This window comes from Heloderma suspectum, chromosome 16 (assembly GCF_057233095.1).
Source record: "Heloderma suspectum isolate Gila_16-S chromosome 16, 16-S_ref, whole genome shotgun sequence".
Lineage (NCBI taxonomy): Eukaryota > Metazoa > Chordata > Lepidosauria > Squamata > Helodermatidae > Heloderma > Heloderma suspectum.
This window is the reverse complement of record NC_139473.1, coordinates 22,757,532-22,778,403: the sequence shown is the minus strand read 5'-3', so window position 1 is coordinate 22,778,403 and position 20,872 is coordinate 22,757,532. Positions and strand designations below refer to the sequence as shown.

The 20,872-nt window shown below is 55.9% G+C and overlaps 2 protein-coding genes across 3 annotated transcripts; both read right to left on the bottom strand.

Annotated features, from left to right (window-relative positions):
- Nucleotides 1-503: 503 nt before the first annotated feature.
- On the bottom strand, nucleotides 504-7,108 carry BCL7B (BAF chromatin remodeling complex subunit BCL7B). The gene is made up of 6 exons (XM_084822554.1): nucleotides 6,955-7,108; nucleotides 4,096-4,171; nucleotides 3,316-3,412; nucleotides 2,741-2,911; nucleotides 2,448-2,527; nucleotides 504-1,537 (listed from the first exon to the last, which is right to left on the bottom strand). The coding sequence occupies exons 1-6, from the start codon at nucleotides 7,044-7,046 to the stop codon at nucleotides 1,445-1,447; spliced, it is 609 nt and encodes a 202-aa protein (XP_084678680.1). The 5' UTR covers nucleotides 7,047-7,108; the 3' UTR covers nucleotides 504-1,444.
- Nucleotides 7,109-14,306: 7,198 nt separating this feature from the next.
- Nucleotides 14,307-20,818, bottom strand: TBL2 (transducin beta like 2). 2 transcript variants are annotated; one of them, XM_084822545.1, is made up of 7 exons: nucleotides 20,730-20,818; nucleotides 18,192-18,322; nucleotides 17,216-17,400; nucleotides 16,334-16,485; nucleotides 16,049-16,175; nucleotides 15,683-15,835; nucleotides 14,307-14,864 (listed from the first exon to the last, which is right to left on the bottom strand). In XM_084822545.1, exons 1-7 carry the CDS (start codon nucleotides 20,815-20,817, stop codon nucleotides 14,405-14,407), a joined length of 1,296 nt encoding a protein of 431 aa, XP_084678671.1. In that variant the 5' UTR covers nucleotide 20,818; the 3' UTR covers nucleotides 14,307-14,404. The 2 variants fall into 2 exon arrangements, with proteins under 2 accessions (XP_084678671.1, XP_084678670.1); XM_084822544.1 differs by lacking the exon at nucleotides 20,730-20,818 and adding an exon at nucleotides 19,643-19,806.
- Nucleotides 20,819-20,872: the final 54 nt, after the last annotated feature.

Below are 20,872 nucleotides of genomic sequence, written 5' to 3'. Positions count from 1 at the left end.
GGGACTCTCCCTAGTCCTTAAGTTCAGGGGTCTGCCAGTAATTCCCTTTCAAACGGGGACCAACTGTTCCAACTTAGGGCATAGGTATTCTGCTGCTCATATCTAGTTGCTAACGGTAGAGTTGTTGAGTTGTAAAAGAGGAATAAAGCTTTGAAAAGAATCCCTTTGTCTGTGTCTGGACTTGGCTACTGGATTAGACTGAGAGAGGCCTCCAAGGAGCCCTTGACACCGCCTCCCAAAGGCTCTCCTGGGATGCTCCCAGACAGATGGCTCTTTGCGCAACCACTCAGAAGGCCTTGAGCAGCTGTCTTCCTTAACGGATTTTCCACAGCAAGAAAAAAGACAGAAGCAACAGTGGGGAAACACAGGAGGGTTGCAAGTGGAAGCTGTCGTCATCTAGATCCCCCGTTAAATTCCGTGAACAAGGCAGAGCAAGACACGATCAAAGCGTTGTCTGGAAGCCCCCTTGTTTTCTGGAAAGCTTCCCCACAGACACGCTGTTCCATACCCATGCTCTATTTCAAATAGTTTAATTTTAAAAATATTCTCTTCAGTGCTAAAATATCTCTTTGCTTCCCTGGGTGGCCAGCCTGTCTCACCATGGCAGGGCCTGTCACAAACTCTATTCCACATGCAGATCGCGACGGGAGGGGACAAGTCTGCAGAGGTTGGAAGGGGCTGGGTGGTCGGTGGCAGCTAGGCTGCCCCCACCCCAGAGGGGGGTGGGAGGGTTGGCTGCTCGGAGGCAGGGCTCCTTTGGTGCCTGGGGAGACACCCTCGACCCCGAGGCTTCCCGGTTCAAGCCTGCAAGGGAGAACCCTTTTGCCGCCTGGGTGCAGCTGAGCTGTCGCATCTTCGCAGCTTTCCCCAGCTCCAACGGGCCCCCTCACCTGGGGGCAGAGTCTGAACTCCCTCCAGTGCAAGCGGCTTCACCCACAACTATTGCACAGCATCCCAGCTGGGCTCCCACCTGGTCCTGGCCTTCCTCCCCAGAGTCTTTCACCTCCTCCAGGAGGAAGGCTGGGGGTGGGGGGGACTTCAGGGCTTCCCGTTAATTGCAGCTCACTCCTCTCCCACAGGAGCCTTCCATGGAGAGGAGTGAGCCCGGAGCCCACAAAGAGGACAGATTTAAGAAAGCATGCGAGAAGGGCTGCAGCACCTCACCCCTTAGGCGTGCGAAGTCAGGAGGGTGTGGCTGGCCTCTCGCTCGGAAGAAAACATTGGGCCAGTGGAGGGGGGGGTCTCAGCAGAGGTGGGGGAGGGCGAGCCGGCATCTGAGGGAATGGCAGGGTGATGCTCGGAGGGCAGTGCATGGGTGGGGCATGGAGGCGGAGCAGAACACCAGCTTTCAACCAGACTGGTATTGGGGGGGGTCTGCCGAGGTGGGGGGAGGCGGACCCTTGGGAAGGAGCACATCGCAGGGGCAGCGGTGGCGGCGGCCTCGCTAGCTCTTGGAGGTGGTGTGGCAGGTGGAGTTCTGCTCCGTGCAAAACCTCTTGAGTGGAGGCGCCCTTGAATCCTCCTCCCCTCCAGCGTCCTGCAGCAGAGACAAAAAAAGAGGGCCCAGTTGAGGGGAGGTGTCCCTTGGGCTGGGCACAACCTTGCATGCATGGCCCCGTCCGTCCGAGAACACTGTCGGGGGAATACGGGGGGTACAGCCACTCCCCACTTGGGATCGCCCCACAAGGTCCCCTTCAGGGTAGGCCCCCTCGCACGCTCCAAGTGTGTTGGACTACATCTCCCACCATCCCCCAGCCTGCATGTCCAATGGGCCCATGGTCAAGGATTATGGGGACTGTGGTCCAGAAATCTGGAGGGTGCCAGGTTTACTAGCCTGATTCCGTGGACATGGCCTCGCTCTCATGCAATGCGTGGCCCCAAGGCCCTGAAGGCATTCACGAAACAGTTGAATCAGAGGCTGCTGGGCCTCTGGTGGCAACTTGAGAAGGAGGCCCGTGAAGCCATCAAGATCTGGGGGGTTGGTTGGTTACCCCAGGGATCTTTTAGGCAATCAGTTACTGGAATGTCAGCGAAGCTGCACAGTATGCAGCACCCTGATATGGGGGGGGGGGGGGGATCTGACATTGATGTCCCACTGTAGGGCAGCCAGAACAGGGTGGGGCAAGGGGTCCAGCCACTGCAGGCTGGACCCCGAGAGGGGAGGCTGGCCCAAGGGGCATGCTGCTGCCCCACTGCTGCTACCCACCGGAGCAGGGGCTCCGGCAGCGAGGGCGCTGGGCGAGCTGAGCAGCCCCCAGGCCGGGGGGGCGACGTCTGCTTGCCTTGCGGGGCCTGGAGGGTGCTGCAGCGTGAGCCACCTGGATACTCAGCTCGCTGCGTGGGCTTCGTGGGGGCCTGCCCTGTCACGGCAGATGCCGCAAACCCTGTCTCCCTTTCTCCCCTGAGCGGAGGGAGTGGCTGCACCCCGCCCAGCCCGCCGCCCTTACCTGAGCCTCTGGCGGGACTGGCTCTTCCTTGGTGAGGGTCGGAGGCTCGTCGGCAACTTCGGAGGGAGGCAGGGCAGGCTCTGGAGGAGAGCGGCGAGAAGGGTGAGGGCTGGGAGGCGACCGGCCGGGCAGCTCCCCCTCCGCCCCTCGGGGTCCAGAGAAGGGGGACTGGCCTCACGCCCCATCGCCGCTCCCTGGGTCGGGCATCGCCCCCCCCCCAGGGCTGCGGGCAGGGCCAGGAGGGCGGGCCGCTCCAGAGGTGCCCTCCTGGTGCTCCGGGGGTTGCCGCTCACCTTCCAAGGGCTCCTGGCCCAGCGTGGGAGGCTGCGAATCGTCCGTGCGGAAGTCGGAGGTGTGGCTGGGGCTCAGGGACTCGCTCTGCTGTGGGCTGGGGCTGGACGCGGCGCTGCTGTCTGCCTTCAGCTGGTAGGTATCTGAGAGGGAGCTCTGGTTGCTGTTCTCATCTGGAACGCCGAGGAGATGGCCTGAGCCAGAAGCAGGAGGGAGGCAGGGGCGCCCCCCGCATCGGGCCACAACTGCAGGCTCTGCTGCCTGGCTTCTGCTGCTTCCCACTCTGGGCAGGTGCAGCTCCCACCCAGGCAGATGGGCCGCTTCCATCCGGGGTGGGACATCTCTCGCACTTTGCTGAGAGTGCTGCGAAAACTGAGCAGAGATGGCGCTGGGCGGAGGATTCGGCATCCTCAGAATCTTCCTTACTGTGTTTTCTAAAAGGGAGCACGGGCTTCTCACCCTCCTGGTGCAAAGAGATGCTTGGACCCGTCTGGCTCTCCAGTGTCTCCAGCAGGGGCTCCCCCTACCCTCGCGGCCTGACCCAGCCCAGCCTGTGCTTCCCCTGGGCCCTGCTCACCTTGGAACCCCAGGAGGAGCGAGGAGTTGGCCGCAGCTTCGGCTGGAAAGCCGTTTGGCTCCCGGACGGCAGCCCCGCTGGATTTGGACTTCTCTTTCTGGAGCAGGAGAGGAGGAAGATGAGTGAATGAAGAGGGGCGGCCCTTCTGCAGGGACCCACCCTCCTTACAGCCAGCTGCTGGAGCAGGCCACAAGCACCATGGAAGGGGTCTTGGTCCTGGCCTCTCCAAAAGGGAAGCAAAGCCCATTTGGGGTGGGGCTCAACGTCTCCTGAGGGAAAGAAGCAGGAGAAGAGAGCCTACGACAGCCTCACCTCACGTGGTGCCCTCCAGGTGTGTGGGACTGCAACTCCCATCATGCTGAGCCTGCATGTCTGCTAGGCATGATGGGAGCTGCAGTCCCACACACCTGGAGGGCGCTGCATTGGGAAAGGCTGGTTTACAACGTGTTCTCTCTCCAGACCTTTTTCCTCTGGAAGCCTGACTTGGAAGAATCTGGGCAACTTGCCTCCATCCCGGTTTGGGCTGCTCGTCCCCCCCGCCCCCACAACATCCCAGTCTGCCTCTCACATCCCCAGAAGACCAGGGCGACCTTCTTGTGCCTCATTCTCCTCTTCCTCCCAGGCAGGCAAGCTCCACGGAACGAGAGCTGATGCCAGCCATGTTCCACCAAGGGTCACCTTCCACAGCCACCCATGGCTTGTTCTGCCAGTGCTCCAGCCTTGGGCCCATGTTGGAGGGCAGCCTGAGCTCCCCCCCACCCCGAGGCCCTCGCCCCTCACCTCTTTGCTGTCGGCCACAGGCACCCACTTGAATATCCGCAGAGACGTGTCTCCCACTGTCACCCATTTCTTCTCCCTGCAAAGTGGGTGTGGAAGAGGTTAGACCCGAGCCACGGCGCCCGGGGGAACTGGGCCAAGCACACCCTCCCGCCCCAGACATGGGGATGGCTCTTGCATGCCCTGCGGTGGTCCAGCTCTGCCTGGCCATTTGCCTGGCCTGCCTTAGGCTGCACCGCACCCCTGGCCGGATAATGGAATGGGGTGAACTGCCACGCCCCGGCATCAGGGCTTGCATGAAGCAGCCCTGCGGCTGAAAGGCGGCTGAAGGCCCCTGCCGAAGAGCAGCAGAGGAGGCCGACTGCGGCGCAGCCCCCGCTGGCGAGAGCGGCGGAGGCGCTGCACAAAGCAGCCCAAGCGAGGCATGCTTCTAGATGCACTCCTCCAGGGCTGCCATAGTACGGATTGCCCGGCCCAGTTCCTGGGGAAAGGGATGTGCTCTCGTGGCATGGGTTAAAAAAGGTTTTTAAAAATTTAAAAATAATAATAATTTTTAAAAAGTTTTTAAAAATTAACTTTTTTTGAGCTGAGTATCCCTCGGAATCACATATATGGCACACGCACTGGCAGCACAGTCCTGCGCTTGTTTACTTGAAAGGAAGACCAGTGAGCTCAGTGGCGCTTACTCCTGGCAGGTGTGCCTGGGATGGCAGCTGAGGCCCTGAGGGGGGCTGAGTTCAAACCATGCCTTGGCCTCTGGGTGGTCATTTATTTATATTTTTATTTAAAGATGGCTGGCTGGGGCATGCTGGAAGTTGCAGTCCAACACATCTGGAGGGCACAGGTTGGGGGAGGCCACTCTCTACCACCTGAGGGGTTACACCTGACCCGTATGGCAGGCGCCCTGCGATTTGTCTGTCGTCACTGATTTCACTGCCAAAGGAAGAGCGCCTGTGACGTAGTGGCCGAAGAGGCAGAGCTGTGAGCCAGGAAGACCCTGCTTCAAACCGACCCTGAGGTACAGGAAGAGAAGAAAGGCTGCGGCTGGGTCAGATCGGGGTGGATCCATCCAGCTCCCCATCCCGTTTCCAACACCAGCCAGCCGCAAACCTCCAGGAGGCTCTCAAGCAGCAGATTAAGGAGAGCTGTGGTGCTCCAGCTGTCTGTTCCTCGAATCCAGTATTCAGAAGCACACTCCCCACTTGCCTTGCTGGGGATGATGGGCAGTGGGGACCTAGGAAGCTGCCATATCCTGAGTCAGACCCACCTTGGTCCATCTAGCCCAGTGTTGTCAACACTGATTGGCAGCAGAGGCTCTCCAGGGTTTCAGGCCAGATTCCTTCCTAGCACTGCCTGGAGATGCCACTGGGGAACAACCCAGGGCTGTTCTGCATCCCAAGCAGGGGCTCTGCCACTGAGCTACCAAGTCCAATGTCCCTCAACCTGCCCAGAGATCAGCAGTGGGCTGGAAGGCATGGCAGTCCAACACATCTGGAGGGCACCTGATTAGGAGAGGCGGGGCTGGGCAAGGAATGCCTCTCCTTCTGTAGTTCCTTGGCTTCAAACCGTGCCACATGCAAATGGCATCTCATGTGGGGCGCACGCTCATGTGGGGCAACAGCCCGACCTCCCAGGAAAAAAACCTTGGCAAGGGGAGGCCACCCTCGCACCGTCCATTGGCCAAGTGAGAAGGAGCTGCTGGGAGGTCACGCTTCCTCCTCCCTGCCAGCCTCTAGCTGCCTCTTGTCCTGGGACTGGAGAGTGGAAAGGCAGCACACTCCAGCCCTGTCCACTGACCCGGGGACAATGGGCTGCTGCATAAGACGAGCTTGGGGGTCGTGCATGTGTATTATTACCTTCTCCTATAAGCCATCTTGAGTTTCATTCGATCAAAAGGTGGGATAAAAATCCACTCAAGAAATAAACATTGCAAAATCCTGTTTGCAGCAGGGAACCAGCCAGACAGGCCCCGGGAATCCTGCAGGCAGGGTAGGGAGGCAGCAGCCTGGCCCATCCTTTCCCCTCCGGTGGGGTATGCGTGGCCATCCCACCAGCCCTGCAGAAAGTCTATGTAATTTCCTTCCTCCTCCCTCCCCATCTCTTTCTCCTTGTGTGTCGTGTCTTTTTCAGACTGTAAGCCAGCGGGTGGGGATGGTCTTGTTTTATGGATCAATTGCAACTGCTCTGGGAGCCCCTGATTTGGGGCTGATGAGTGGGACAGAATTAACACATACATGAAGTACTCTATGGTAAAGTGGCCCTGGCTCTGGAGGCTCCATTTGGGGTAGTTGCAGGCCACATCTTCAGTCGACCCGACCCCCCCACCCCCCCACGGGGATGGAGATGACCACGATCACGCATGGAAAGGGCCATGCTGTCCTTCGCCAGCCTGGGCCCTCCAGGTGTGTTGGACTACAGTTCCCATTACCCCCAGCCAGCATTTGTTCTTTGGCGTCATAACGAGCCGTTTAAAGAGCCCACATGCGGACGAGCAAGCCACCCGTGAGAAGCCCGACCTGCCCGCGATTCCCTTCCGCGCCCGCTTCCCGGCCAGCTGGGCCAACTGGGCAGGCCCGCCGGTCCCCATGGCAACCTGGCTCCCATGGGACGCGACTGGTCCAGCGCAACGCCAATCCGAACGCTCCGGCATCCTCCGCGATTGGCCGCCGGCTCCGCCAATCGCGCGGTTTCCCGAAACCCTGCCTCTTCGGGCGCTGCGCCGCCATTGGCCGCTCCAGAGAAGCCCCGCCCCCCGCGCTAAACTACTGTCGCCGGTTGGAGATGCTGCTGCCGCCGAGGCCGCGATTGGCTGAGCCGCCCTCAGGGCCCGCCCCCGCGCCACCCCTCCCTCCATCGCCTCACCATTTGCGAACGCGCTCGATGGCCGCCATGACTTTCTTGATGTCATCCTTGGCGCGGCTGCGGGTCTCTGCCCGCACCGAGCGGCCCGACATGGCGCCCGTGGCTCCGGCAGCCCCAACTCCCGCAGCCGCCGCTGTGCCGCCTCGCTGCGCATGCGCGCGCCGCTCCCCCACCCCCCGTGCGTAACGCGTCAGCGCCCTCGCCCCGCCCGAGGAGGCGCGCGTGCCCTCGGCGCGCATGCGCAAACGGCCTGGCTCTTGCGTCCCGGCGCATGTGCAGGGGAGGAGGCGAGAAGAGGGGGCTGTTCTGGTTCGCGCTCCTCCTGCAACGGGGGGGGGGGGGCTTTGCACATGCCCAGAGGCACGCTAGTCTTTAAAAGACTATTATGCATTTTACTTGGGATTGAGCTACAGAAATCGGATCGAGGCTCCGGGGGAAGGCAGTGAATTTTGCACCAGCCCAAAGGCACGCTTATTATTGGGTGCAAACTCTCGCACGGTCTGCCCTTGGCATCTCCAGGTGCGTCGGGAAGGGCCTTTCTATCCCTGAGACTCTGGAGAGCCAGTGACAAGACTGATCAGTGAGCTTGCACGTTTTCTGTGATATTTGGTGTACGCTAGAACTCAAAAGGCATCCCAAGATACGGATTCTGGGATTTCTCTTCTGGCCAACATGGCCGCCTTTTTTTGACCCCGTGCTAGATGACCAATGGTCTTGAGCAACGGAAGGCACTTTCTATATTTCTGCTCTGCCCCTCGGCAACTTTCTCACTTGTACCTGGTATATTCGAGGCAGACTGACACTTTATGTGACCCATTAGCAACCTGGATGAACCCTGAGCCCTCCACACAAATGCAGCACCTTCCATTCAAGAACTGTTCTTTCACTTCTGCAGCACAGTCCTATTCATGTTTATTTGGTGGAATTATGTTAATTAAGAATCCAATGCCTGAGTTTTTCCTCCCCCACCCCCTTCTCCCTCCTGATTCCCTTTCGTGCTGTTTCTTTCAAAGTGATCTTGATAGGGTGGAGCGCTGGGCAGAAAACAACAGAATGACATTTAATAGGGATAAATGCCAAGTTCCGCACCTAGGAAAAAGAAACCAAATGCAGTTTGGTTTCCCCCCAGTTACAAGATGGGGGATACGTGGCTCAACAACACTACAAGCGAGAAGGATCTTGGAATTGTTGTCGATCACAAGCTGAATATGAGCCAACAATGGGATGTGGCTGCAAAAAAGGCAAATGCTATTTTGGGCTGCATTAATAGAAGTATAGTGTCCAAGTCCCGGGAAGTACTAGTTCCCCTCTACTCAGCACTGGTTAGGCCTCATCTGGAGTACTGTGTCCAGTTCTAGGCGCCACGCTTTAAGAAGGATGCAGACAAAGTGGAGAGGGTTCAGAGGAGGGCAAAGAAGATGATTGGGGGACTGGAAACAAAGCCCTATGAGGAGAGACGGAAAGAACTGGGCATGTTTAACCTTGAGAAGACTGAGGGGAGATAGGATAGCACTCTTCAAGTCCTTGGAAGGCTGTCACAGAGTGCAGGACACGGAATACTGGGCTCAAGTTACAGAAAGCCAGATTCCAGCTGAACATCAGGAAAAAAGTCCTGTTACAACAATACGGCAATGGAACCAATTACTTAGGGAGGTGGTGGGCTATCCCACCCTGGAGGCATTCAAGACAAGGCCAGACAGCTCCTTGTCAGGGATGCTTTGACTTGGATTCCTGCACTGAGCAGGGGGTTAGACTCGATAGTCTTATAGGCCCCTTCCAACCCTACTCTTTTATAAAATTGTAAGCCTATGAGCAGGGATTGTCTTATTTCTTATCCTTGGGAATCTTTTTGGCTAAAAGGCAGGATAAAAATGCTGCAAATGAAAATGACCTGCTGTGCACTGACGTTGGCTACCTCGACAGTACCTTGAGACAAGGTGGATGTAAACAAAATAAAATAAGCCATCCAGGCTGGTGGGGGTTAGACTGAGCACATCTGGTGGAATCTTTCAGACCACTAAAAATCATGAAGCAAAGAAATATGAATATTCTAACTGCGGACAGTGGAAGAACGATGAAGACACACACAAGCAGCATATTTAGAATGGGGCTCACAATTTAGCCCACCATGAGCCACCTGTATATCAAGGAAGTAAGTCTGAATGTCCTCCAGTATAATAAAATCAGACAGATCAACCAGTAATGGCATCTCAGGCTAGCAGTCAGCAGATAGTAAAGGGAGGCTTAAAGACCAACAGCCTGACATTACACCCTGGATAGTATTGGTGACACTCAACCTTGGGGGAGCTGGGGGTGGCGACGGCCGACAGGATGCTCTGGCGTGGGCTGGTCCATGATGTCACGAAGAGTTGGAAGCGACTGACCGAATAAACAAGTATTGGTGGCATACAGAAGGGGAAGAAATGGAAGTAGTGACAGATTTTACTTTCTTGGGCTCCAAGATCACCACAGACGGTGACTGTAGCCATGAAATTAAAAGACGCTTGCTCCTTGGGAGGAAAGCTATGGCAAACCTAGACAGCATAGTAAGAAGCAGAGACATCGCCTTGCCGACAAAGGTCCGTCTAATCAAAGCTATGGTTTTCCCAGTAGTAATGTATGGCTGTGAGAGCTGGACTATAAGGAAGGCTGAGTGCCAAAGAATCGATGCTTTCGAACTGTGGTGCTGGAGAAGACTCTTACGAGTCCCCTGGACTGCAAGGAGGTCAAATCAGTCAATCCTAAAGGAAATCAACCCTGAGTGCTCAGTGGAAGGACAGATACTGAAGCTGAAGCTCAAATATTTTGGCCACCTAATGCAGAGAGAAAACTCCCTGGAAAAGACCCTGATGCTGGGAAAGACTGAAGGCAAAAGGAGAAGGGGACGGCAGAGGATGAGATGGCTAGATAGCATCACAGATGCAATGAATATGAACTTGAGCACGCTCCGGGAGAGAGCGCAGGACAGGAAGGCCTGGTATGCTATGGTCCATGGGGTCACGAAGAGTCGGACACGACTGAACAACAACAACAAATTGGTGACAAGCTATGAGAAATCAAAGGCACATCAGGAACTGGTATGGAAGAGAAATGAGACACAAACCATACCTATTTGAAGCACTTGGGACCATCTCACCTTGATAAGCTGCAGAAAGGGGCAAAGGAGAGCTAAGGGATGTATACAAATACATTACCACCCCCTTAAGTGCTTCAGGGCATCTTTGATTTGGAAGGCCAGCTTTGATGGAATGGGATCATCTAAAAAGGAGAACGGGGGCCAGCCCGTAAGAGGAGTACTAGGATACTACTTGCTGATGCAAAAGTGTCTAGGACGAGCATTTTCCATTGATGTGACAGCAGGGGAGGAAGCAATATATGTTGAAAGCTGGCCAGCCTTCCCCAACTTGGTGCCCTCTGGATCTGTTGGACTGCAATTCCCAGCGTGCCCTAGGCAACAGGGCTGGCTGGGGCATGCTGTGAGTTGCTGTCCAACACATCAGGAGGGCACCAGGTTGGGGAAGGCTCATTTAGGCCTTGAACTTGACAGTATGCAAGAAGCTTCCCAGGCAGCAGAGAAGGGTTGGTAGCAAGGCGCTTCTTATATTCTCTAGCAAGAGTGCAGGTTGTTCTAAGGTTGTTGTTGTTGTTCAGTCGTTCAGTCGTGTCCGACTCTTCGTGACCCCATGGACCATAGCACGCCAGGCCTTCCTGTCCTGCGCTCTCTCCCGGAGCGTGCTCAAGTTCATATTCATTGCATCCGTGATGCCATCTAGCCATCTCATCCTCTGCCGTCCCCTTCTCCTTTTGCCTTCAGTCTTTCCCAGCATCAGGGTCTTTTCCAGGGAGTTTTCTCTTCGCATTAGGTGGCCAAAATATTGGAGCTACAGCTTCATTATCTGTCCTTCCAATGAGCACTCAGGGTTGATTTCCTTTAGGATGGACTGATTTGACCTCCTTGCAGTCCAGGGGACTCGTAAGAGTCTTCTCCAGCACCACAGTTCGAAAGCATCAATTCTTCGGCGCTCAGCCTTCCTTATAGTCCAGCTCTCACAGCCATACATTACTACTGGGAAAACCATAGCTTTGATTAGACGGACCTTTGTCGGCAAGGTGATGTCTCTGCTTCTTACTATGCTGTCTAGGTTGACCATAGCTTTCCTCGCAAGGAGCAAGCGTCTTTTAATTTCATGGCTACAGTCACCGTCTGCGGTGATCTTGGAACCCAAGAAAGTAAAATCTGTCACTGCTTCCATTTCTTCCCCTTCCATATGCCAGGAAGTGATGGGGCCAGATGCCATGATCTTCGTTTTTTTAATGTTGAGTTTCAAACCAGCTTTTGCACTCTCTTCTTTCACCCTCAACAAGAGGCTCTTTAGATCCTCTTCGCTTTCTGCCATTAGGGTGGTATCGTCTGCATATCGGAGGTTGTTGATAATTCTCCCGGCAATCTTAATTCCGACCTCTGATTCATCCAACCCGGCATTTCTCATGATGTACTCTGCATATAAGTTAAATAAGCAGGGTGACAATATGCAGCCTTGTCGTACTCCTTTCCCAATTTTGAACCAATCGGTTGTTCCATGTCTGGTTCTTACTGTTGCTTCTTGACCCTCGTACAGGTTTCTCAGGAGACAGGTAAGGTGGTCTGGTACTCCCATCACTTTAAGAATTTGCCACAGTTTGTTGTGATCCACACAATCAAAGGCTTTAGCGTAGTCAATGAAGCAGAAATAGACGTTTTTCTGGAATTCTCTTGCTTTCTCCATGATGCAGCGAATGTTGGCGATTTGATCTCTAGTTCCTCTGCCTCTTCGAAACCCAGCTTGTACTTCCGGTAATTCTCGGTTCGCATACTGCTGAAGCCTAGCTTGTAGGATTTTGAGCATCACCTTGCTGGCATGTGAAATGAGCGCAATTGTGCGGTAGTTTGAACACTCTTTGGCGTTGCCCTTCTTTGGAATTGGAATGTAAACTGACCTTTTCCAGTCTTGTGGCCACTGTTGAGTGTTCCAGATTTTTTGGCATATTGAATGCAGCACTTTAACAGCATCATCTTTTAGGATTTTAAATAGCTCGGCTGGAATACTGTCATCTCCGCTAGCTTTGTTGTTACTAATGCTTCCTAAGGCCCACTTGACTTCACTCTCTAGGATGTCCGGCTCAAGTTCAATGACCGCACTATCATGGCTATCAGGGACATTCAGCTCTTTCCTGTATAGTTCTTCTGTGTATTCTTGCCACCTCTTCTTAATCTCATCTGCTTCTGTTAGGTCCCTGCCTTCTTTGTCCTTTATCATGCCCGTCTTTGCACAAAACGTTCCCTTGAGATCTCCAATTTTCTTGAAGAGATCTCTAGTCTTTCCCATTCTGTTGTTTTCCTCGATTTCTTTGCATTGTTCATTTAAGAAGGCCTTCTTGTCTCTCCTTGCTATTCTCTGGAACTCTGCATTCAGTTGGGTATATCTTCCCCTTTCTCCCTTGCTTTTCGCTTCCCTTCTTTCGTGAGCTACTTGTAAAGCCTCATCAGACAGCCACTTTGCTTTCTTGCATTTCTTTTTCTTTGGGATGGATTTCGTTGCTGCCTCCTGAACAATGTTACGGACCTCCGTCCATAGTTCCTCAGGCACTCTGTCTATCAGGTCTAATCCCTGAAATCTATTCCTCACCTCCACTGTATATTCATCAGGGATATGATTTAGGTCATACCTGAACGGTTTAGTGGTTTTCCCGACGTTCTTCAATTTAAGCTGAAATTTTGCAAGAAGCAGCTCATGATCTGAGCCACAGTCAGCTCCAGGTCTTGTTTTTACTGACTGTATGGAGCTTCTCCATCTTTGGCTGCAAAGGACATAATCAATCTGATTTCGATATTGACCATCTGGTGATGTCCATGTGTAGAGTCGCCTCTTGTGCTGTTGGAAAAGAGTGTTTGCTATGATCAGCATGTTCTCTTGGCAAAACTCTATTAGCTTTTGTCCTGCTTCATTTTGTACACCAAGGCCATGCTTGCCTGTTATCCCGGTGATTTCTTGACTTCCTACTTTAGCATTCCAATCCCCTATGATGAAGAGGACATCTTTTTTTGGTGTTAGTTCTAGAAGGCGTTGTAGGTCTTCATAGAACCGATCAACCTCAGCTTCTTCGGCCTCAGTGGTTGGGGCATAGACTTGAATTACTGTGATGTTGAATGGTTTGCCTTGGATTCGTACTGAGATCATTCTATCATTTTTAAGATTGTACCCCAGTACTGCTTTTCCCACCCTTTTGTTGACTATGAGTGCTACTCCATTTCTTCTAAGGGATTCTTGCCCACAATAGTAGATATGATAGTCACCTGAATTAAATTCGCCCATGCCTGTCCATTTGAGTTCGCTGATTCCCAAGATGTCGATGTTCAATCTTGCCATCTCATGTTTGACCACCTCCAGCTTACCTTGATTCATTGATCTGACATTCCAGGTTCCTAAACAATATTGTTCTTTACAGCATCGGATTTTCTTTTCACCACCAGACACATCCACAGCTGAGTGTCCTTTCGGGTTTGGCCCAGCCGCTTCACTCTTTCTGGAGCTACTTGGAAATACCCTCTGCTCTTCCCCAGTAGCATATTGGACACCTTCCGACCTGAGGGGCTCATCTTCCGGCGTCATCTCGTTTAGCCTTGTGATACATTCCATGGGGTTTTCTTGGCAGGAATACTGGAGTGGGTTGCCATTTCCTTCTCCAGTGGACCACATTTTGTCAGAACTCTCTGCCATGACCTGTCCGTCTTGGGTGGCCCTTCACGGCATAGCTTATGGCTTCATTGAGTTACGCAAGCCCCTTCGCCACAACAAGGCAGTGATCCATGAAGGGGGTTCTAAGGTTATCCAGGAGTTATTTAACCTCACATAACCCAGAATGGCTGGATTTGCACAACACAACAAGCCACGGCACCCACTTGCAGCCAGCATGTGCTGCAAGCCACAGTAACTCAAATAAGCCATAGTGGGCTGCAGTGACCATGTGAACCTAGTCATCGAGACATACCCTTGGTCCATCTATAGTCCAATATTGTCGGCACTGATTGGCTGCAATGGCTCTCCAGGGTTTCAGGCAGGAATCTTTCCTAGCCTAGCCTGGAGATGCTGCCAGGGATCAACCCTGGGACCCTCTGCATGCAAAGCAGGGGCTCTACCACTGTGCTATGGCCCTTCTCCTGTCTTGGGTCTGGTGACCACGCTGGAAGGGAAGAAGGCTGCCTTGACCAGCGCCCAACACAGCCTCCCCTTCCTGTGCTTCCCACCAAGACCAAATTGCCGCCACCTCTTCCTCCCTCTGATGGGTTTGAGGAAATCCCAGGAGGGCCAGAGTTGTGCAAAAATCATTTTTATTAGCTCTTGCCCTGCATGATTCAAATCCTGGCTCCGAGTCTGCCCAGAAGAACCTCTCCCCTTCTGGAGCAGGGGGCTCAGTTTTTGCTCTCGCCATAAATGCTGTCTAGAGCGCTCTGGGCCTGTGTGATCTGCTGCTGCAGTCTCTGCTTGGTCGACTCGTTAGTTGCTTTTTTCAGCAGGGCTTTCATCTCTTCCACCACGGCCCGGTAGCCAGTCGTGTTGTGGAAGACACGGATGGCCCGATCCCCGCAGGACACGAGGAAGCGACTGTTCACGTCAAAGGCCAAGTCTGTTATGTGCTCCCCATGGACGGCCTCAAAGCGCTCCTCCTCTTCGCCCCGCTGGGTGTTGTAAACAAAGATGTTGGTGCTGCTGGAGATGGCCAGAGCTCGGGCGTCGGGAGACAGAGCGATGCGGCATGGCTCTGTCACCTCACACTTCCCTGTCAGCAGCAGGTATGGATCCTGCTGCTTCTTGTACTCCACATCTGTGTCCCACAGTTTCCACGTGCCATCCTTTGACACCGTTGCCATTCTGTTCAAGACAGAGGAAAGGATAATGAGGGGTAGATTTGTGTGTGGAAGGACTGGGAGCCCTGCTCAGTTACTGAAAAGAAAATACATTCCTGGGCACACAGTTCTCTAATTTGCAGTGGATGCCTTTTGCACAGGGCTCCGGTTGGTGGGTCTTGGGGTTCAGAAAAGACAAAACAGATCCCACAACCAATAGGGCCACTCAGCCCAAATCTAGAGAGGAGAGCCAGGTGAAGGGAGGCAACTCTGAAAGGGCACCCACAGCACATCCACCCAATGGAGAAGTTACCAGGAGCACAATGCAGAGGAGTCAGCGGGTGGCAGATGGGAGGGATCTGGCCTGTTCCAGGAGTCCCCAACCCTCTTGGGTGAGTGGGCACACTTGCAATATGGAGAGCGTGGGCCCTCTCACAAAATGGCTGCTATGGAGGGATGGGGCTTGCTCATTCATAAAATGGCAGCTCTGGTGGTCATGGCCTGCCACAAAACATTCATTTCCCAGAAGACAAATTGGTGAGTCTAAGAAAATAGTAACTTGCCCAAGAACTGATGCACATGGCAGAGGAAGCGCCTGAGCTCCAAAGCGCCAACCCACTCTTTGGAGCCCAAAGGAAGATGGTGCTGGAGGGCGGCCCTTTGCTTTGCAGCAGGCCAGCCACCCAGCTAGAAAAGGATTTTTAAAAACCTCAAGAAATAAAGTTAACATTTAGAGGGACAGGGAGCTCAGTGGGTGCCAAGAGGTCTCCATGGGCACACTGGTGGGCCGGGTACCACACTAGAGAGCCTAGGCCTTTCTGGAGCTGACAGATAGTTCCTCACCGCCTGGAGTCGTTGGAGAAGGAGAAGGCGTGCACGCCGGCTGTGTGCCCCTTCAGCTCAAAGGCCCTGGTCACCTCCTGGAAATCTCCACTCTTGCTGAAACACACTTCCCACACCTTCACGTCAGGGGTGAAGCCACACGAGGCAACAAACCTGCAGGAAGGGAAGGAACATGAGATTGTGCCTAGCAAGTGGGCACCTTGCAAACCACTGCTTCCCAGCTGCTCTCAACTCTTCCCTATTAACGTGGAGCTAAAACCAGAAGGTGCCTTCATCTTCCTGGTGCATGCGGGAAGGAATACAAGCCACTGGCTGCCCCGAGCGGGGCAGAGAGAGCGGCAGGTGTGCAACTGACATAATCCTTACCTCCCGCACGGCGACATGGCTGCAAAGGTGTTGTTCATTTGGTTGGTGTTGATGCTGGCCAGGACTTCCCCCTTCATGTCCCAGATCAGGATGGTGGTGTCACTGGAGGCTGTCATGATGTACTTCCCTGGGATTGGGGTGACAAGGTTAGAGTGGGTGCGTGATGCAGCCGCAGGTCCTTAGAAGGCCAAGCAAGGAGATTTTTCCAAGGCAAAGGGAGTCAGGTCAGTCTCCGGCTTCTGCAGCTGTAAGCTAGGCAGCTACCCAACCCCCACGCTTCCGTACCTGTGTCAGCCACTCCAATGTTGATGACAGGGCCTTTGTGATGCTTTGGGAACTCTTCTGGAACCGCCACGTATGTGAAGCTGCCGTCCTCTTTCTTGGTGATCTTAAAGAACCGGAGGGTGTCGCCATTGGCCAGCCAAACAATGAAAGCTCTGAGTGAAGGGAGGAGGAGCACTCACTGCCTGTGTTACTGATTAGCAATATTTACATACCACTTCTCATTTAAAACAAAACCTGAAGCAGTTCACAATAGAATAAAAACAAAACCATCAAACAAAACCTACACAAACAATAGTAACATGGGGCTGGTACAAGGACAGCTCGTGCCTGGGAGAAAGCCAAAGCAAACAGATACGTTTTCAATAAATGCCTAAAACACGCCTGACATACCTCAGAAGGGAGATCATTCTGCAAGGTGGGCGCCTTTGCAGAAAAGACCTGTCTCCGTGTCGTCGCCAAACGGAAATCCGTAGGCTGCAGCACGGACAACAGGGCCTCCCCTGCAGATCGCATACCAACACCTTAAGCCTAGCTTGGTAACAGGCTGGCAGCCAGTGCAGATCCTTCTGCCCAAGCGTAGTATGTGCGCGGTGAGGCACCCCATCCCATTACCTCGCCGCTTGCGTTCTGCACTAGCTGCAACGTCCGAGCTAGCCTTAAGGGCAGCCCCACATAGAGCGCATGGCAATAATCCAGGCTTGAGCCTCCCAGTCTGCGGAGCGCGATGGAATGTGTTAAAAGTTGGTTTGTATGAATGAAATGTCTGGTGATTCTGCTCTCCTCCTCGGCTCCCTAACAGGGGCCAACGGATTCCCTCTTTCAGCTATAGAGGAGGAGAGGGAGGAGGGAAGGAGACTGCCCACGTGCATTGGCCCACCCCACCTGGAGTCTGGGTAGAAGCGGACCAGGGTGGCGTGGTCCAGCTCCACATTGGCCCGCATGCAGCGGTGCTCCCGCTCCAAGAAGTCCTTTGTGCTCCAGATGCGCACTGTACGGTCATCAGAGCAGGATGCCAGGTACTTCCCGTTGCTGCTGAAGTCCAGGCAGCTGACGCTTCCACTGTGGCCCTGCGGAACACCAAGAGGGTCAGCTGGAAGCTTCTCAAGAAGCAAACAGAGAGATATCTGGGTGTGCGCCACCCTGGGGCGCAGTTACCCCAGGAAGCAAAGAACCGGCCACGATGCTGCAGGAGGATTTACACCAACACACTGGGGTGGGGGAGAGGAGGAGCGGGATGTAGCCTTTGCAAAGATCCAGAACGGTTGTGAAGGGCTAATCCTACCACCACTTTCTTTTTGAACAGGGGTTGACCGCTTCTGGCCTTCAACTCCCATAATCTCTCACCAATGGCTATGCTGGCTAAGGCTGGTGGGAGTTATAGGCCAAAACATCTGGAAAGCCACAAGTGGCTCACCCCTGGCTTTAGACTGTAAGCTCCTTGGGGTGGGGCTTTGAGTTTTGCTCTTGCTGTTTATGAAGTATAGCACCATGTCCCTTTGGGATGGGTGGGAAACCTCAGGCACAGGGTCCCAAACCGGCCCTCTGGGATTCCCCAGGCAGCCATGCCCGCTTCTCCTAGCTCACCTCCATCCCCCAACCACCAATTGTTTGGTGGTTTCCTGGCTTCTGTGCATTTTCCCTCATTCTGAAAGGTTACAGTGCCCCTCCTAAGGCTGAGTGGCTGGCAGTATGAGCTTTATGCTACAATATGCTGGACCTTGGGGCCCCACCCCTTTGGCCACTCCCACCACTGGAATGCGACCCCCAGGAGCTTCTCCGAAATGGAGTCTGGCCCTCTACCTGACAGAGGTTCTGCACGCAATGTAGGCATTCACCGGCATCCATAAGCCAAGCTCACCTTGAGGGCTGCTGCCAGGAGCGGGTGCGTGAAAGTGTGTTGCTGGGGCTTCTCTTTCCTGATTCGCTGGTGCTGCTTTTGCTTCTTCAGGCCTGATGTTTTGCTGGTTGTGTCCCCATTCACGTTCTGATCTGGAGAATGCAATCGAAGCAAGAGTCATCATTCGGCCAAGGAGTCAAATGCCGCTGACCTGATATCCTGCCTTGCCACCCAGGCAGCATGGAAGAGCAAGGTGGTGGGTTGTTAGCATTGCCATCCTAACTACTGGCTTTTAGCACTGCTACAATATTTATATTGATATTTTAGTATTGCTCTTAGTTTAAGTATACCACCACCACACACACACACACACACACACACACAGGTTGCTTTCCATCAAACGATTTCCAGAGCAGCTTAAAACAGATTATCACAATCATCCAATACAAAACAATGGACTCATGTCTTTGTAGTCTGAAGGCCAAGAGAGACGCTGGGGGGGGGGGGGGATGATACTAAAGCCTCCCCCAGGCCTCTGGTGTTCCTCTTTTGAAACCAGGGAAATCCCCCCCCCCTGAAATCTGCTTCTGGGCAGCACTAGATCCAGCTGTCACTGGTTACTTATTGTTTTATTTTCTGTCTTTTTTCCAGGGAGTTTAAGATGCTACACACATTTCTTTCCCCCTCCCATTTTAACATCAGAGCTCGGGGGGGGGGGGAGGACTGTAGCTCAGCAGTACAGCACAAGCTTTGCATGCAAAAGGTCGGGGGGGGGGAGACCCCTGCCTGGAGGCTGGGAGAACGGCTGCCAGTCTGTGTGGACCAGGGACGGGGAGCCTCCAACCCAAGGGCCACATCCCCCCTCCCCCCCGCAGCAGCTCCCCGTCTGGCCTGCAAAGCCTCCCCGGAAGCGCCGCCCCGGAGGAATCCCCGCCGGCATCTCCGGCCCGAGACAGCAGCGGGGACGCTGGCAGCGTGGGGCGCAGCGGGCACTGGAGCGCTGGCTGCTCTTTCCACTCCGGGCACGTCCTTTTGCGCGGCGCGCGCTGCCCTGCGGGGCTGGAAGGCTCTTGCCAAACGCACTCCCCACTCGGCTGTGCGAAGCTGGGCGGCGGCCCGGCCCAAGGAGATGTGGGGGCGCCGGCCCAGCTCTCCTGGCCACAGCCCACCGCTCCGCCCCGGGCCACGCGCTGCCTTCGGGAGGCCGCGGGCTGCGGCCTCCATCGCCCAGCCGCGGAAGGCGGGGCCAACGGGGTGCACTGGCGGGCGCCGCGCCGCTCTTACGCGAGGCGCCCCGAGCGCCCCGCAAGGCCGACGCGCGGCCGCGGCGCCCAGCGGCAGGCGCGCCGGGGCCGGCCGGGCCGCGCGCGGCGCCGTCTCGGGGGAGCGGCGGGGCCCCGCGCGGCCGCCCCGGAGCGGGAGGGCCGCGCCCCAGCCAAGGGTCGGCGGCCACCTCGCCCCGCGCCCCTCACCGTCGCGAGCGCCGCCGGGCTCCTCCGCGCCGGGCTCCGGGGCGCCCCGCCGCCGCAGCAGCAGCAGCAGCAGCAGCAGGACGAGGCCGCCCAGCGCCAGCGACAGCGCCGCCAGCGGGCCCGACGCCGCCTCCATCTTGCCGCCGCCTCGGCCCGGCCTCCTCAGCGCGCGCGCGCGCCGGCCAATCGGCGGCGACGCCTGCGGCGCGCGCGTCCCCGCCCCGGCGCGCCGGGCGCGCGCGCGGACTCCCCCCCCCCCCGGGGCCGCAGAGGTCCCGGCCCGAGCCGGGGCGACGCCCCCCACCACGCCCCCCGGGGCTGCCGCGGGGGCCCCCGAGGAGCCCGCGGAGACAGGCGGCCCTTGCAGCCGCGCCGCTTGCCTCCGGCCTGGCCTCCCCCGGGGATGCCGGCCACAACTCCCAGGATCCCCAGCCAGCATGGCCAGCGGGGGCCCTGCCGACCTGGTCCCCCGCGAGCCGGTCCAGCAGGCTGTGCGGGAAGAGACGGCGGGCGGCGGGGCCGTGCTCCCCTCTTCCCGCCCCGTGCGCCTGCCTTGCGCGCTGTGCCTTTCCAGACTGCAAGCCGGCGGGGCAGGGAACGGCTTGTCCGGCCGGTTGCGCGCAAGCTGCTCCAAGCGCCCTTTCGGTCGCGGAGCAGCAGGGAAACGCTTTAAATAAAAAACAAAATTCCCGCCTGCGACCCACGAAAATGATACCGGACTACAGTGCAGTGCCGTCCTAAAACGGACCGCCGTGCAGCCCTACTCCGGACCTGCGGTGTGGACATAGCCGCACGGGATAGCACCGCAAGGTTGTCGGGCGCAGTCCCGGTGCGCCCCCGCCCAGCCCCGAACCTCAGCTGGAGGTCCCTGCATCATGCCGGGGCGCGCAGCTGGACCCCGAGCTGCGGCAGCCGGGAGTGAGCGACGCCGCAGGGCTGTGGCAAGCCGCTGGCCCCGCGCAGCGCCGTCCGGAGCGCCCGGGGGGGACGCGCGGTGTTCGCGTTTTTCAGAAATAAAAGCCGTCGCAACTGGAGATTTACTGGAAAGGATTAGAAAGTGCAGAACATCCAGGAGTGTGTGAAATACCCACTGTGAGGCGGCCCCTCATTCGGAGGACCCACCAAAGCCCCGGGAGAGACTGCGCGGGCGCTCCAGCGCCTCTCCTAGGCTGCATCAGAGCCCGGAAACAGGCTATCTAGAACGCGGCCGCGGTCCCCTCTACAGGTTTC

Excerpts from the sequence above, each read along its gene's own strand:
- BCL7B (XM_084822554.1), bottom strand. The coding sequence starts at position 7,046 with ATGTCGGGCCGCTCGGTGCGGGCAGAGACCCGCAGCCGCGCCAAGGAT. Across the intron at positions 2,912-3,315 it reads GCTCCTCCTGGGGTTCCAAG|ATGAGAACAGCAACCAGAGC; the intron begins GTGAGCAGGGCC and ends TCGGCGTTCCAG. Across the intron at positions 2,528-2,740 it reads GGGCCAGGAGCCCTTGGAAG|AGCCTGCCCTGCCTCCCTCC; the intron begins GTGAGCGGCAAC and ends GCTCTCCTCCAG.
- TBL2 (XM_084822544.1), bottom strand. The coding sequence starts at position 19,778 with ATGGAGGCGGCGTCGGGCCCGCTGGCGGCGCTGTCGCTGGCGCTGGGC. Across the intron at positions 15,836-16,048 it reads GCCATGTCGCCGTGCGGGAG|GTTTGTTGCCTCGTGTGGCT; the intron begins GTAAGGATTATG and ends CCCTTCCTGCAG. Across the intron at positions 14,865-15,682 it reads TTCTCCAACGACTCCAGGCG|AATGGCAACGGTGTCAAAGG; the intron begins GTGAGGAACTAT and ends TGTCTTGAACAG.